The sequence below is a fragment of the Sinohyriopsis cumingii genome, chromosome 11, assembly GCF_028554795.1.
Source record: "Sinohyriopsis cumingii isolate HCF-2022 chromosome 11, ASM2855479v2, whole genome shotgun sequence".
Classification (NCBI taxonomy): Eukaryota; Metazoa; Mollusca; class Bivalvia; order Unionida; family Unionidae; genus Sinohyriopsis; species Sinohyriopsis cumingii.
The window spans coordinates 87,834,904-87,851,513 of record NC_142971.1 but is presented as its reverse complement, the minus strand read 5'-3'; the positions used below and the strand labels follow the sequence as shown (position 1 = coordinate 87,851,513).

The window sequence follows — 16,610 nt, the reverse complement described above, 5'->3', positions numbered from 1 at the left end:
TAATATCTGTGACCATACCTGAATTATAAGATCTGTGACCACAACTGAATTATAATATCTGTGACCATACCTGAATTATAAGATCTGTGACCATACCTAAATTATAAGATGTGACCATGCATGAATTATAAGATATGTGACCACACCTGAATTATAAGATCTGTGACCACACCTGAATTATTAGATCTGTGACCATACATGAATTATAAAATCTGTGACCATACATGAATTATAAAACCTGTGACCATACCTGAATTATAAGATATGTGACCGCATCTAAATTATAAGATATGTGACCATACCTGAATTATAAGATTTGTAAACATACATGAATTATAAGATCTGTGACCACACCTGAATTATAAGATCTGTAACCATACATGAATTATAAGATCCGTGACCACACCTGAATTATAAGATCTGTGACCACACCTGAACTATAAGATCTGTGACCATACTTGAATTATAAAATCTGTGACCATATATGAATTATAAGATCTGTGACCATACATGAATTATAAGATCTGTGACCATACATGAATTATAAGATCTGTGACCACACCTGAATTATAAGACCTGTGACCATATATGAATTATAAAATCTGTGATCATACATGAATTATAAGATCAGTGACCACACCTGAATTATAAGATCTGTGACCACACCTGAATTATAAGATCTGTGATCATACATGACTAATAAGATCTGTGACCACACCTGAATTATAAGATCTGTGACCACACCTGAACTATAAGATCTGTGACCATATATGAATTATAAGATCTGTGACCACACCTGAATTATAAGATCTGTGACCATACATGAATCATAAAATCTGTGACCATACCTAAATTATAAGATTCATGACCATACCTTATAATAGGGATAGTGGTATATTAAGAGGCTTTATAATAAAGGACCTTACTGTATTTGTCACTTGCAATTTCCTCCATATAGCAGCATCTGAAAGCATACCAAATATGCTTGCTTACAGGTCCAATCCAACTTCAAACAGCATAGGCTCTGGTCTGCCATACCAGCCTGTGTCAGTTGCCACATTATGTCTCTAACCAGTTCAGGCATTTTATTCACATTGCCTTGGCAGTAAATAGTATTTCATGTGCTGGTGTGCTCTTTATTGCTGAAGAAAAATAAATGGCCTCATAAGAATAGGGTACCACTGGAGAATGATGATGTTCATTTGAAATAATCCTGTATTACAATTCCTTTTTAGTTACTGTGTGAAGGTACTGGATAATGACCAGGCTAAATTCCAGAAAGCATACGATATTCTTGGTACAGAGAGACAGGACTCCAAACTAGAGGTAGTGTGTGTGTGTGTGTGTTTATGTGTACATGTGTCTGAGAGAGAGAGAGAGAGAGAGAGAGAGAGAGAGAGATTTGGATTTTCAATATATCTTTTTAAAAAATTCAGTCATTTTGCATTGATATCTGCAGTGTGGCAGTCTATAGTGATGTCCCACCCAGTCACATTATTCTGAAATCAGATCAACCAGTCCTAACACTAACCTCTTAATGCTGAGCGCCAAGCGAGGCAGCTGTTACTACTATTTTATAGGTCTTTGGTATGACTTGGTCAGGGTTTGAACCCATGACCTCCTACATCTGACACAGACATTCTTGCCACTGGAGTGGTACTAGAGGTAATGAATTCTGGATGGTTTACCTTACCCATTCCACTGATGCATAAGAACTAATACAAATCTAAGGATTAAGAATAATAATTAGCAGTGAGAAGACAATTTTCTTTGTTCTTTTTATTTAATGAGGAATATTTTCTTCTTATTATTATTATTCTTACACTTTCCTTATAGTGTGTGTAGTTTAATATTTTTGATATATGCCAGCATATTAACATATCACTTTCTGTGAATCTGATTGGTCCAAATAAGCCCATGAAATTCTTGCACAGTATTCTCTTACTGATTGGCTGCAACCATGGATATTTTTCCATACCCCAACTTATAGAACTTTTTTTTAAACTATTACTATCAACATTTTGATGGCCATTTTGTAAGATGATGTTGTCTGTGTCAAATGTTTTAATGATAATTTAAAGACATTTGCTCTGCGAATTATGACTTGTAAAAATAATCTTCTTTTAAATGTTACTGGTTATAGAACCGCGCATTATTTATTCATCTAGCGTTTGAGACTACATTATGTGCAACAAATGAAAGGTGCATGTCTGAGACTTAGATTTATTCTTTCTCTCTCAACTTTTCCATTAAAATAAAAACTCAGTGATAAACATAATCTCAAATTTGTAATGATTTAATATTAACTTTATGAGACTCATTGATTTGATCACCAAGGCTTGTAGAAGCTGGACATAATTCAACTTGTCTCATAAATTCAGTCTTAAATCATTACCCATTTGAGATCCTCTATTTATTGAATACTTCACCAGATCTGTAGGGTGCAAGGTCCTAGATATATTGTACCAGTGAATTGAAAAGAAATTTTCAGGCCCTGGTTTCAAGGACTGGTGGTGTAAAAAGTTACACTGGCTTTGATTTGTAATATTATCTAGTTGTGCACTTTGAGTGAGCACAAGGGAGAGAATCTCACCTCAGACTGCCAGTTTCCCCCAGAACTGAACATGAAATCCCCATATCTTGATCATTATAGGGAGAACTGAGGTACAAAAAATGCACACACACACCCAACTCAGGTAAAGTCCAATACTACATATTTAATGAAGGCAATAACAGCATTGATTATATATATAATAAAAATTTCACATTTGTTCTTCTGCTTGTATTACAGGAAAGTCTTATTAAACTCCTAGGAAGTGAGACATGGGCCCTAATTGGAGTGCAGCTGATGTACTTGAAAAATTTTGAGTACAATATTCTGAAACTTCAGCAGCAGAAGAAACCAAAACCAGCAACAACAAGAAAGAAGGGAAAGTAAGATGACACAGATTTTGGACTGATTCAATATGTGATAGAAATAGTAATCATGAGTGTATAATTCTGATGTTACTTTAAAGTTAATGGTTGTGTAACTGTTTATTCAGTACTAAGCACTAAGAATGATGTCAGAAATGAGAGTATATCATAAATGTAAAGCATGCAAAATGTATGATAGTCAATTAGGACAAAAAATAACTGACCGTGATAAATTTGTTAGTTAAAGTACAGCATGTCACTATTGTCTGTACTTAATGTACATTATATTGTTTATATATAGTTATACCTCTCACAACACATTCACACTAATGCAAGCCTCTCCCCATTCATTCAGTGGTCATGTCCTTTCCAAAAACAAATTGCAGCATCAGTACAAATGGAAAAAACCCTAAGAATTATGGAAATACATTTAAACATGAGCTGATTTAACTTAATTTGTTTCAGTTAGACAGTTTTACAAATTCAATTATGAGGGCAAATTGGAAATAAGTTACATTTTGCTATCTCCTCTTTGTTACCGTAGTTACAATTTTAATTCATACAAGCTTTATCCTAGTAGATAAGTAATAGATTTCAATGCCAATTGGTTAAAGATAAAAAAATCTAATCATATTTGGGACTCAATATTATTAATTGTGGAGGGGGGAGAAGCCTGTCACTTTAGTTTGAACCAGAATATTTTCAACTAATATTATGGATAGAAGTATTTAATTTTCTTGAACTTTGAGCTTCTTTCTGTATTCACTTATGAGGCAAACTGCAAACAGCAAAGATCCTGATTTGCAATAGTATATTGTGCCTGTAGATCAGGGTCTACCTTGTTTGTTCAACTGATTACTCCTAACAAACTGCACAGACCCAGATCTGCTAGTGCATTATGCAATGGCATATCTGGGTCTGTACATTTTGCAGTTGGACTCGACTTATAAGCAAGTACATACAGTATTTGGGAGCTTAACATTTTTTAAAACATTTTCACAGGCACCACTCCTCTAACGAAAAATGAAATTGTCTTTCCATTATGTGTGATTACTTAGGACATTAAATACATGTTGGGTTGTATATATTGTGTTGGGTTGTGAATTTTTATCAGTCATTGTATGTATTTGGAATATGTACTCTAAGTATTGCATAACAGTGTGGATTTTCTGCATCCATAAGGTTTACATCATCATTATTGGCACAAGATGCGTACTGAATTCTACCAATATACTATAATGCTTACTTTTTTAAAAACAGATATTGTATGAATAAAATTATATTGAACATAATACTTGTTCTGGACCCATGGGATGTTACTCATTTATTTTCATTACAAATAATTTGTTGGCCTATTCTGTGCATGTGCAAGAAAAAAATGCAATATTTATATATCTAGCTATGGAAGTGAATGCACCAGCTTTGTCTGTTTCTGTCAGCTGTTCAGGTGAGGAACTTCATCAGTTCAATTGTCATTTTTAGACAGTCACTGTAACAATGATCTTAAACATGTGATAGAAATTAAAAATTAATTGCATACAGTGTGATTGCTTGCAACTTCTACATTATTGAAAATAATCAAATAAAATAATTTTAAAACAGCATGGAACTTTAAATTTTTAGACAATATCATGAGTTTATTACAGAATGCAGTATGGTGTATCATGAGTTTATTACAGAATGCAGTATGGTGTATCCTGAGTTTATTACAGAATGCAGTATGGTGTATCATGAGTTTATTACAGAATGCAGTATGGTGTATCATGAGTTTATTACACAATGCAGTATGGTGGCAATCTGACAAATTAAAGCAGATGACAAAATGTTTATCAAAATTAGCAAATTGGATTAAGATGCAATATTATTCTAACATAAATACGTCTTTAAAATTTAATTTATATCTCTTTGTATGATTTTAATTGATAAATACCAAATTGGTTTTGATCAATGAGAGTATTCAGCATGAATTTTTGTCACAAGTTCAAGTGGTTGGTTGTGGTGGGGGGTTATGCCGAGATTTGGAAGGCACATATTCACATGCATTTAGACTTGAAGTGTGGGGTATTTTAAAAAAATTATGAATATTACTGACCTAAAAATTAAAGGCTAATCTTTTCTTTTTTTAGAATTTTGACCAAATAAAATAGATGGACCTATGTTTTTGGAAATTGTGCATCATAATTGTGTAGTAAAGTATGTCACACAGAAATGCCAACATGGCTGTATAATAAAGGTCTGCACTGTACTTGAGAGGTAGCTTCAAGTGTATAACATTTTAAACACAAACTCTCATCTTAGACTTATTATCTAGAAGGTCTACGTTTATATATAGGATTAATATATAGGATTAAGCAAAACTTAAGCAATAATTCCTTTTTTGTCCCATGTCTCCTTGAAGAAAATATTCACACATCTAGCCATTGTCCAACAAAAGCTCTTGCCAATAGTATCTTGTATTTGTTGTCTTTGAAACTCCCAATCCCTATATCCATTTACAGATAGTCTTAATTTTGTTTGTAATAACCCATATGGTGCCATTCATAGGTCTGTGTGCACTGTTTTTTAATAAAAATCATGTGTTAAAAGCTGTAAGCATGAATGGGGGCTCCAGAGTTGGTATCTAAGTGTGGATGGGGGTCTAGAGTTGGTATCTCTTTAAAAGAATCCTCTGGTTTAAGTTTCCTTTATTTTAAGTGAGGGAAATAAATCATATTGTTATGAGTAGCCATGTCTGTAATTAGAATAGCCATGTCTATAATTAGAATAGCCATGTCTGTAATTAGAACAGCCATGTCTATAATTAGAATAGCCATGTCTATAATTAGAATAGATATTTCCTTTTAAGTCCAACTGTAAACTATTTAGACTCATCATGTATTGTGCTGTAAGATTTGTGTTATAAGTTTATAAGGAACACTCAGTAGTACAAACAAAATAGACCCTGATATGCTGGAGTATTATGAGATGGCAGATCAGGGTCTATGTTATTTGCAGTTGGACCTAACTTTAACTTTGTACAATGACTGAATGGGGGGGGGTAATTACCTTTGCACGGCTGGAGAAAATATAATCAGGTAGCTATGTTGCAACTAAATTTACAAAACCAAGCAAGACCACTTCGGTTGCCTAGTGGTTAGAGCATCTACCTCAGATGTGGGAGGTTGCAGGTTCAAATCCCGGCCGAGTCATATGAAAGACATTTAAAAATTTTACTCCATCTGCCTTCAGGATAATGTGACTGGGTTTTATATGATGATGCATGTCTGTGGCATGATGCCTCAGTGCTAGACATCACTATAAACTGTCAAACTGCAGACATCATAGTGATATGACTGAAAAATTGTTCAAGGTAAGTTAAAAATCCAAAACACACACACACACACACACACACACAAAACCAAGTAGGCTGTTACAAAGATCTTATAGCTTTTATCTCATGATATTAACACAAATAAGATAACTGACCTTAAAAGTTGGAATTAATGGGATATTAATTAATGGTAGCAGACTGGGCTTATAAGAGAGGTCCATGTGACCTAAAGTTGGCACATTTCAAGTTGTATATTATATTTTTATAGTATTGAAATAGAGACTAATGTGCATATATTGAGCTTACAGTGATTGCAAAGAGAATAATATATATATATATATATATATATATATATATATATATATATATATATATATATATATATATATATATATTAATACAGACAATATAAAACTATGACCAATGATGCAAGTGTTGAGAACATGTTCTTCTTAACTTTTGCATCTTCAATATTTGGAATACATGATAGAAGAGTTGTTTTAATTTGACAGAGAACAATTGGAGAGGATAGAAGGTCCAACAGATCACCAAGTACATTTTTCCATTTTTATAAGCTCAAGAAATAAACCTGATCATAATTTTTTTTATCCAGTAAGAGATGTGATCTATGATTCTGATTCCTTTTCCTTAAAATTTGAATAAATGTTTTATATGTTTTTGATACTATGTCGTTGTAAATATTGTAGTATTTATTTGAGAGAAATTCAAAATTTTATGATAATTATTCGAACTAGTTTGATAAATATGAATTTATTCATGTTTCTGCTTTAATAAAATTATTAAGATAATGTTATTCACTTATTATTTCTTGCAAGCTTTTTTCTCATCACTCATTAACAGTGCATTTAGAGATAAGTTTGATATCAATAAATCAAATAGTTTAATTAGCTGTTCTCTGTCATTTTCTGACTGTTCCCGTAGTCAAAGTGATTAGAGCATTCTCCTCAGATGTGGGAGGTCATGAGTTTGAAACCTGGTCTTGTCGTAACAAAGACTTATAAAAATGGTACTAACAGCTGCCTCGCTTAGCGTTCAGCATTAAGAGGTTAGTGTTAGGACTGGTTGGCCTGGTGTCAGGATAATGTGACTGGGTGGTACATCATGCTACATGTCTGTGGCCTGATGCCTCAGTGCTAGATATCACTTATAAACTGCCATACTGCAGACATCGTAGCGATATGACTGAAAATTGGTTATGTTAAAATTTCAGTTCCAACACACACAGACACATACAGCACACACACACACACTTTCATTTTCAAGCATAGTGAATCCTTGTATTCAATAATAACCATTCTCTTATTTTTCCTGCCATTTTGTTCTATCCAAAACCAGAAATAAGGGGAATTATGAAAAAAATATAATATATTGCTCACATTGAAATTTAGCAGTTAATTTAAACATAATTATTAATGTTTAAAAGTGCTCTATATTATCTGAGGTAAAAAATTTCTAAGGTCTGAATTGTTCTTCTGTTGGGCTTTCTCCTAGATGTGACTGATAAGTGCAGTCCACTACAAGATTTTTTATTTGAAAAATATTCAGTTACTGCAGGTTAATTTTCATTTTCATTTAGCATTGATTTCTCCTGCAATGATTCTACATAGAGAAAACGTAAAATGGACTTCATCTGTTAGTGATGGAGGTGTTGCACTTGTTCTCTACAGTTTTCTCCTTAAAACCATCAACATAAGAACCTGTATTAGGAAACCAAAGTTTTGGAGAAGATGAACATTCAAGAGAGGGCTTTCAGCAGTACTTATGTATTAGGAGTCTGGGACTCTCCACCATCAGAACTCAAGCATCCTCAGTCATTTTTTAAGGTCACAACCTCAATCTATGGAGTCCACACCTTTTCTTTTATTTGATGATTATTGATTTGTAATAGATGGTATGTAATGCATGTATAGAATTCAATGGCACATCAACACAATCCTGGCTATATGGAGCAGAGTAGGTTTGGTTATCCCAAAAAAAAGAGAAACGGGTAAAATGCTTAAAATATTGAATCTGGTTTTACATATAAACTGCACTGTTTTAAGAAGTCCAAGACATCAGGTGGTGCATCATCATGGGATGCATCATAGGGCAGAAAGATGGCCTCCATTTGTTGCCTCTTTGGAAATGCATGAAGATGCATTAGGCATATTTGACAATGTGCAGTAGGGCATATTGGGCATATTTTGCAATGTTCAGGAGGTGCATTGGGTACATTCTACAGCATGCAGGAGGGTACATTGGATACATTCTACAACAAGCAGGAGGGTACATTGGGTACAGTCTACAACATGCAGAATGGTGCATTGGGTTAATTCTACAACATGCAGGAGGGTACATTGGGTACATTTTACAACAAACAGGAGGGTACATTGGGTACATTCTACAACATGCAGTAGGGTACATCATGCAGTAGGGTACATTGGGCACATTCTACAAAATGCTGAAGGCATGTTGGGCATATTTTACAACATGCAGGAGCTGGGTGCATTGGGCACATTTTACAACATGCAGAAGGGTGCAATAATTGGACATATTCTACAACTTGCAGGAGGACTCATTGGGAAATGATCTACATTGTGCAAGAGGGTGCATAGGGTATGTTTTACAACATGCAGGAGGACACATGAGGATAAATAAAGGGGTAGGCAGAGGAATAGTATCTGAGAACTGTAAATCACTTACTAACACATAAATACATGCACACAAGTTAACCCATAACATGTTAATAATCCTAAAAACAATTTTCCAATCATTTGTTAATGGCAATGTGCACATTGCAAATATTATATTTTTAAACACAATTAATAAAAGAAATTACCACTTTTAATAGATTCTTTGCTGTTTACATTTAATACTGTACTCGAGACAAGTCATTCACTGGTACGAAAATGACTACCATGTCTCCTCAAAAGTGTTTGAATTATCGGAAATGTTTAATGGGCTTCAGGAAAGAGTACACGGGGAAGAATGGACCAGGAAAGATTACATGGGGAAGACTGGACCAGGAAACCTTTTAGGTACCAAATGATGGACTATAGTGACACAATTACGGATTTTCCAATACTCTGCAAAAAATGTAAGAGTTATAAAATTAGGTATTTATCAGCTTAAATAACCTTGTAGCTACACAATGGAAACATTCAAAATGACAATGAATCTTCGAGATTCATGGACAGTAAGAAAGTAAAGAAAATCTAGGTTTAGAATTCAGACACTTATTGGCAAAGCAGTACAACCTATGGATTCAGTATAATAAGAAGAGGAGTGAAACATGGACAGGTCTTAACTGTGGTCAATAGTGCAGCCAAATAAACTGTGGTCAACTGCAGTCAATAAAGAATGACTGAACTGTTTAAGCCACATCTAAATGGGTATTTGTACTGCTTATTTTTTTTCCTTCAGTTTTGTTTACTATTTATCATAAATGTTTCTATTATTATAAAACTTTACTGAATAATTAGGGTAATAAGAGCTAGTAAAAGGAAAGTTGAAGAAGAAAAAAAAACGAGTTTTTAATCTGTCGTTTTATTTGTCATGAGGATTATTACGATATCAATTTTAAAAAAATCTACAATGATTAGGGATTTGGTTAATAAAAGAGGATTCCATGTCGAAGGAATTATGAAAGAAATACAGGCCTAATTAACTACATTCTTTAATTATAGAGAATTAAAAAAACAAGGTCTATTAGCGGTTTGAATTTCTTTATGTCGGCCATACTGATCTGGCGAAAAGCATGAAAGACATGTTAAAAGCCACACAATCCCGCAGAGAACTTCCAAATTGACTTTATTGTTTTAACAACGTTTTTCTTACAAAAACACGAAATAACGGAAATACAATGTAGTAGAGTTAAGATTTGAAAACATAAATTGAAACGCAAGTGGCATTTTCCAAAATCTGTTGTGGAGAACATCCAGTTAATTAAATCGGGTGGATGTCCTGACGAAATTATGAAACAGGTGCGAGAACAATTGTCGTCGATCTTAAATAAGAATAAATATGATACCGCTCCGGTGGCCCAGTGGTTAGAGTGTCCGCCTCGCATGCGGGAGATCCCAGGTTCAAACCCAAAGACTTATATAAAAATGGTACTAGCAGCTGCTTGGACGAGTCATACCAAAGACATAAAAATGGTACTTGCAGCTGCCTCGCTTGGCGCTCAACATTAAGAGGTTAGTGTTAGGACTGGTCGGCCTGGTGTCAGGATAATGTGACTGGGTGGGACATCATGCTACATGTCTGCGGCATGATGCCTCAGTGCTAGGCATCATTTTAAACTCACACACGGCCGACATCGCAGCGATATGACTGAAAATTGTTAAAGCTACGTTAAAAATCAAAATCACACACACACACACACACACGCACACACACACACTAAATATGAACGTCAAAATGTTGAATCAGGCACAGATCAAAAAGAGGATAAAACTATTGAAAGTGTCACAGAAACTGCTTAAAATTTCTCCCTGATTTAAGTTGTAACGAAAATGAAGATAATTGTAAAATAAACAATTTAAATTTAATGGACAATGATGAAAAAGAGAAGAAAGATTGAGAGAAATGGCTTTCGCAACAATTTCGTGCTTATAAACTTATTAATGAAATATTCTTTGTTGCTAGAATCAACGTTTTCTTAGTAGAAGGAGTTAGAGTAAGAAGTATGTTGTCACTTTAGATCCAAAAGACAGCTGCAGTTGTCCGTCCGTCGGAGCCTGTACCACATACTCGCAGTAAATGAATTGCTCGACAGACAAGTAATAGACACTAAATCAAAGAAAGTTAAAAACTGACCGTTGCTATGAAAAATATAACAGACCAAAGGATGCACAAAGAAAATGGCCAAAATAAGCCACCCACGTAAGACAGAATTGGATGTTATTCCAGCACGCGACTCGACGGAAGCGTTGACACCAAAACGTATAGTTACTTCGCCGCAAATTGAATCAAATGCCAGTGACCATAAATGTTTCTCGCTTGTTTTTTTTTTTTTTATGCGAACTATGTCGAAAGACACGAATGTAACTCAAAAACGCCGAAAACAGATTCAAAATTAGTATTAAAACTCCATTAAAGGAAAATAAAACATGAGCGAACCAATCAGTAACTCAAAGAAAATACGTTTTGATGATGATTTATGTAAAATACAACAAGATCTGGCCAGAAAAGATGAAAGTTTGGATTCGCTTGATTTTGGTTCAAAACAGACAAGGAACTTATTACAAACGACAAGGGCTTGTTAAATGATAGTTCTTTGACTGGAGTGTCTACTTCACTGAAAAGGCAATTCCGAAGTATCCAAGGACTTCAAAGTATTTTTAATACGTAAGATTTCAACGATAAAATTAAGAAGTGGAATTTAGACACACGAATGAAATCTGTAACAGGACCTTCCGCCCAATTTAATTTTGATGGGTCCGATCACTGGATCATCTCATTCAGAGATGCTGAAGATAAGGTGTATGTTTTGGATAGCTCAAAATCAAACAAAACAGTAAATTTTCCCACGACTATTCAGCTTGCTCAGGTTTATGTCAATTATGAATAAATAAAAAAAATTGTGTAAGCATTCCCCATGTACAACAACATTTAAACGGTTATGTTTGTATTTGCTATTGCTTTTCTAACAGAAATATACTTCAGTAACTATAGTTTTAATAAACATGATAGGTTAGATCTAAATAAATTGCAACAGGATTATGTACGATGATTAGAGAATGGATATCTTGAACCCGTTGCGAAAATTGCAAAGATGCCAAAAATGCCCAGTTATAAAAATAAAATTCACAAAATAGTTTTGTACTGTTCATGTCGTTTATGTTCGTGTGCGGACGATTATATACAGTGTTGAAGTCAAAAATGTAAAATAGATTGGTACCATAAAATAACACCACAGAATCATTTAATGACTGCGAAACGTGGGTTTGTAATTCTTGTAAGTGAACATGACTTTGGTCATAAAATCTGCATCAAGGAACAAATCGCACAGCTACAACAAACAGTATGTTGATGAAAAGTTACGACTTACAATACCATCTTTTCGCGTTTCTTATATACTTATTATTTAATGTTAAAAACCTTTACCACACCTTTAATTCTTTGAGAGTGTGAGAATATTTCTGCTGTTTTCGTAACATGAAATTTTTAAAAGGTTTAGTATTTGAGCTTTGATTTCTTTAAATCGATAAATGAAGTGTGGATTAGTTACCACCATACCAGTCTATGTTTTGTTTTAATATAAACATTAAAACATGGTATTCGTTGTTATATACATTCCTAATCAAGATTAAAACATTTTATATGTACATGTGACTGCATATGTTCCCATTCATTGATTTATTGGTATCATACTGTACATATTAAAATTCTTTTTCTGTGATGACTTTGAAATATTCATTATATCTGTTGGACGAAATAAATTATAATTATCAAGGGTGATTTGTAGTGTTCGATGCTTGCTTTAGTGTTTTAGGGACTACTATAAATAGTATATGACCTGTTTCATGGAAGACAACTCTGTGTTAGTAAAAAGTCTAAACTCTTGACATCTCAAGCCATTCTCACCGCATGGAGAGAGAGAGAGAGAGATAGAGAGAGAGAGAGAGAATTATATTTAATAGCCCAAGTTTTAAGAGACTGTCAAGACGTGCTGAAGTAAATATTAGAACATAGTTCAGAAATGGCCAACTGCTGAAAATTTCTGGTTTAACTTATCTCAAACAGTAAAATATATTAATTTAAATTTAATGACATAACAACGTAGATGAAGATAATACTTTAAACTTAACAATGTAACAACAAGTTTCTACAAATTATATCCACGATATATGTAAGAAATGTCTTTCATTCACTATAATGATCTGTCCCTCTGGCAGGTACACATGGACAGATTATTTGTACAATTCCATTTTGACATAAAAAGTGTATTAAAATTACCCTCCAGTGAAATAACTATCTAAAATGTAGCTTTCCTATTTGAATAATTTTCTTCTACAGTTTGAATCGTATCAACAATTAATTTGTTTCAGAGATTCTTTGTATAATACCACAGTAAACAGATCATGCAGGTCATAACAGGACGTCATGTGAAATACGGACATTAGCCTTTGTGACCGTTCTATGTCCCAGTCTCAGTCCTGGGATCTTACTCCAGGCGTAGTCATAATTCTGAATGTCCAAAATTATTTTTTTCTGAACTTGTCGTCTTTTCAACACAACTCGTCTTATGTACACCTTGCAGTTCTTTTTAATAACGTCATCGATTTGTGCTTTCATGTCAGGCTTCCCTACCAATTTCCTCTCCCAATTTCTGCAAGATTTCACAAATTTGCTGAAAACAACAAATTTCTTTGAGCGAAATTTCATTTGGACTGCCACTTCGTAAAAGGCCGGTACGTTCATTTTCCCGCCAAACAGCTGTCGTCTGCTGTATCCACTTCCGTCCCCGCATCTCTTTCTCCATCTTGACGCAGAGCATTCTACTACACCGGGAATAATAGCCAGTTGCCATGGAGACCAGTTCAGATTCCTCAGCATGAAGTTTGTCTCTGGTACATTTTCTCTTTTCAGGTGTGGGACAATTTTATGACTTTCCTATTAATAGAAAGCAGCATGTGACTCATATGCAACTGAACTGAGTCGATACAAATTGTTAATGGAAACTGTTTCACTTTTCTAATTATATCATGCAATCGTATTTTAAATTTAAAAAATAATGTTCAATATAGTCCATCCACATTTTAATAAAAATGACTCAGTTTGTAACTTTTGATTGTGTGTGTGTGTGGGGGGGGAGTGTTCTTGTTCTTCTTAATTAACAAGTTTAAATTACCTTTCTTAGTTTCTTTCCCTCATTTATCTTTCCCCGTTTTAGTCTGCTAGATATTGTTTTCTTCACGGGATACTTTTTTAAACCACCCTTTTTCAGCATTAGTGGTTTTGACAACTTCTTTGGAGCAAACGTCTTTGCAGTGGGCAAGATCACTGTTGCTTCCGATCCCGTAAATGAGGCATTCCGCAACATTCCGAACATTGTGTCCAAGTTTTTGTGCATTCCATCCCTGGCACACCTGTCTCTTACTTCTTTCTCATACATCTATAAGAAAATCATCGAAACAACCTTATTTTTTATACATTGGCTTACGTATAATACATACGTGACATCATGTGATTCCGCAGAACACTAAATATATTTCACTTTCGGTAATTAAGACCAATCTTTCTTAAAATGCTAACTATACATAAATAGTAACACGCAAACTGAATCTGATTTTAGTAATAAATGCTCTTAAATAACTTTGACTGGCGAAATAGATACCCTCCTCTTCCAAAGGTTCATGTTTACCAATAAACGTTTATCGATTTATAGCAAAGGTTAATAATGTATTAGTGTTCAGAACATTTTGTTGTTGAAACAAAATGGGATTTTTTTTTAAATGCAATGTAAAAGAAGATACCGTAATATTAAGGAACATAGGAACAAAACCTACCGACAAAAAGTCTCCACCCTTTTCTCTGTAGCAGACGGCCATGATGAGGTCAAATATATTTTGGAAATCGTTCAGTTTCAGATAACGTCCGCTTGTTTTCTCAGATATGGTTTTGTAGAAATCACCGTCGCAGTTGGATCCACAGTGTACACCATAGATGTGCACTGACTGTACGCGGCAAGACACAAAGAAAGAATTAGTCAGGATTGATTAGTATCGCATGCAAATATTCAGTAGAACTTGAAAAACTGTAACTCTCTGTCACTCATTGTGTCATTTGGCGATTAACTATTAGACCTATTCGATCCGATTCAAGTTTTGTTCCAAAAGCTACTTTGCATTTTGAGCAATCTAATCAAAAGAAAGGATTTTGAAAGCGAAGGAAACAAGCACGAAACCATCGGTTAACTCCTAGCGTTTTTGGAATATTTTGAAATTCATTTTATATGCGACCGGTTTGGGCTCATTGATCAATAACGACAATTAAAGTTAAATATGTACACACCCCTTCCGTGAGTTTGTCTGCTTCAACTCTCCAGTCCAGTTTCATTGTATTCTGTGGATAGTTTGGTTCATGCGGATTTGCATCTCCAATCAGTACCAACAATCTCTGCGAGCCAGGTGTCCATGACAATTTGGTACGGACTTCGTGAAGAACGAGTTCGTAACATTCGTCAGCATCCCCACCTCCAGTCGACCCGGCATTTTGCACGAATTCGCACAAGTCGGCTACATTATCGGTGAAATCCACGTACTTTGTGACATAAGTATGTGCATCACAATAATCTCCGTGTGCAAAAATTGCAATCCTGATTCCGGGAATATCCGCCTGGAGTCGCTGCACCATGTCTTGGAGACGACCTCTAACCTCTTCAAGATATGACGACATGGATCCAGTGGTGTCGAAAGAGAACACGACTTCCATGGGTCCTGCAGGAGGTAATATGGCGGCCATGATCCTTCCTAAACGAACCTTTATTGCTGTATAAATGTAAAAATCTTTTACTTTAAACATATCCACTTATTCTCAACACAGAAAATGCACTATGCATAATTGTTATAAGAAATCGAAATGCAATGGTGAAAATGAAGAAAAAAATGGGGAAAAATGTCGATTACAACTGACAGAATACGAAATATATGGATTCAAAATACGTTACTAGGGACTTTACACACTGTGTGTCATATAGAAAAAGAATAGGAAATTTGGTATAGACCTTTAAAATGGAATATTCTGTGTTATCCATATATATATATATATATATATATATATATATATATATATATATATATATATATATATATATATAACACAACTTCAAAACCTTGAAAGTTTCTCTAGGCTGAAAAATCATATTTTTATGCACGTCACTGATAGAATTAGGCGTTACTTTTGGGCTAGGAAAGCAAGAAAATGTACATATTTTTTGCAATAATTATTGTTTTAATATTCTGTATAAAGCCGTCTTTACTTTCTTCCACAAATATTCCTTTCTTAGAAGTTATTTTCTGTAAAGGAATCACTTTGTTCAGAGAAAATATTTACCAAGGTTTCTATCTCATTATCTATATTTCATGTATTGACCTTAACTATTATAGCCATGATTGTAATGACTACCTGTTAGCTAAATCCTCAAAAGAAGAGATATTCCTCTCACCGTAGGTAAGTATTCTTCGCTATTTAGATGTTTACTTGTTTCGTCGCTTGAGCTGTATGGCATGCCAGTGGTGACTGCGGGTTTATATACGCCGATAATGCTGACGAAATAGAACACGACATAACACGTACAGACCTATAACAGGCCGAAACTTGTACTCTGTTTTGTTTACGTGACGGTGTCTATCTAAATATAGATCATGTGTAACTCCTA

At 34.3% G+C, this 16,610-nt stretch overlaps 2 protein-coding genes across 3 annotated transcripts in view; one reads left to right on the top strand and one right to left on the bottom strand.

Moving 5' to 3' along the window:
* LOC149788928 (serine/threonine-protein kinase nekl-3-like) overlaps window positions 1-7,035 on the top strand; it is a 63,964-nt gene extending 56,929 nt beyond the window's left edge. For both annotated transcript variants that reach the window (XM_089975066.1, XM_089975067.1), the window contains exons 10-11: window positions 1,236-1,326; window positions 2,792-7,035. In XM_089975066.1, coding sequence (XP_089831192.1) covers window positions 1,236-1,326; window positions 2,792-2,938 — 238 coding nt within the window. In that variant the 3' untranslated portion in view covers window positions 2,939-7,035. The remainder of the gene's footprint in view (window positions 1-1,235; window positions 1,327-2,791) is intronic.
* Window positions 7,036-10,019: 2,984 nt separating this feature from the next.
* Window positions 10,020-16,446, bottom strand: LOC149788927 (uncharacterized). Its single transcript, XM_089975065.1, has 5 exons — window positions 16,358-16,446; window positions 15,245-15,720; window positions 14,740-14,907; window positions 14,082-14,345; window positions 10,020-13,843 (listed from the first exon to the last, which is right to left on the bottom strand). Exons 2-5 carry the CDS (start codon window positions 15,692-15,694, stop codon window positions 13,319-13,321), a joined length of 1,407 nt encoding a protein of 468 aa, XP_089831191.1. The 5' UTR covers window positions 15,695-15,720; window positions 16,358-16,446; the 3' UTR covers window positions 10,020-13,318.
* Window positions 16,447-16,610: the final 164 nt, after the last annotated feature.

What these genes read in the sequence shown, in the direction of transcription:
- LOC149788927 (XM_089975065.1), bottom strand. Translation starts at nt 15,694, where the DNA reads ATGGCCGCCATATTACCTCCTGCAGGACCCATGGAAGTCGTGTTCTCT. An exon ending in AGGGTGGAGACTTTTTGTCG is followed by an intron (nt 14,346 to 14,739) that starts GTAGGTTTTGTT and finishes ATTTTCTTATAG; the next exon opens with ATGTATGAGAAAGAAGTAAG. An exon ending in AGGGAAAGAAACTAAGAAAG is followed by an intron (nt 13,844 to 14,081) that starts GTAATTTAAACT and finishes TTCTATTAATAG; the next exon opens with GAAAGTCATAAAATTGTCCC.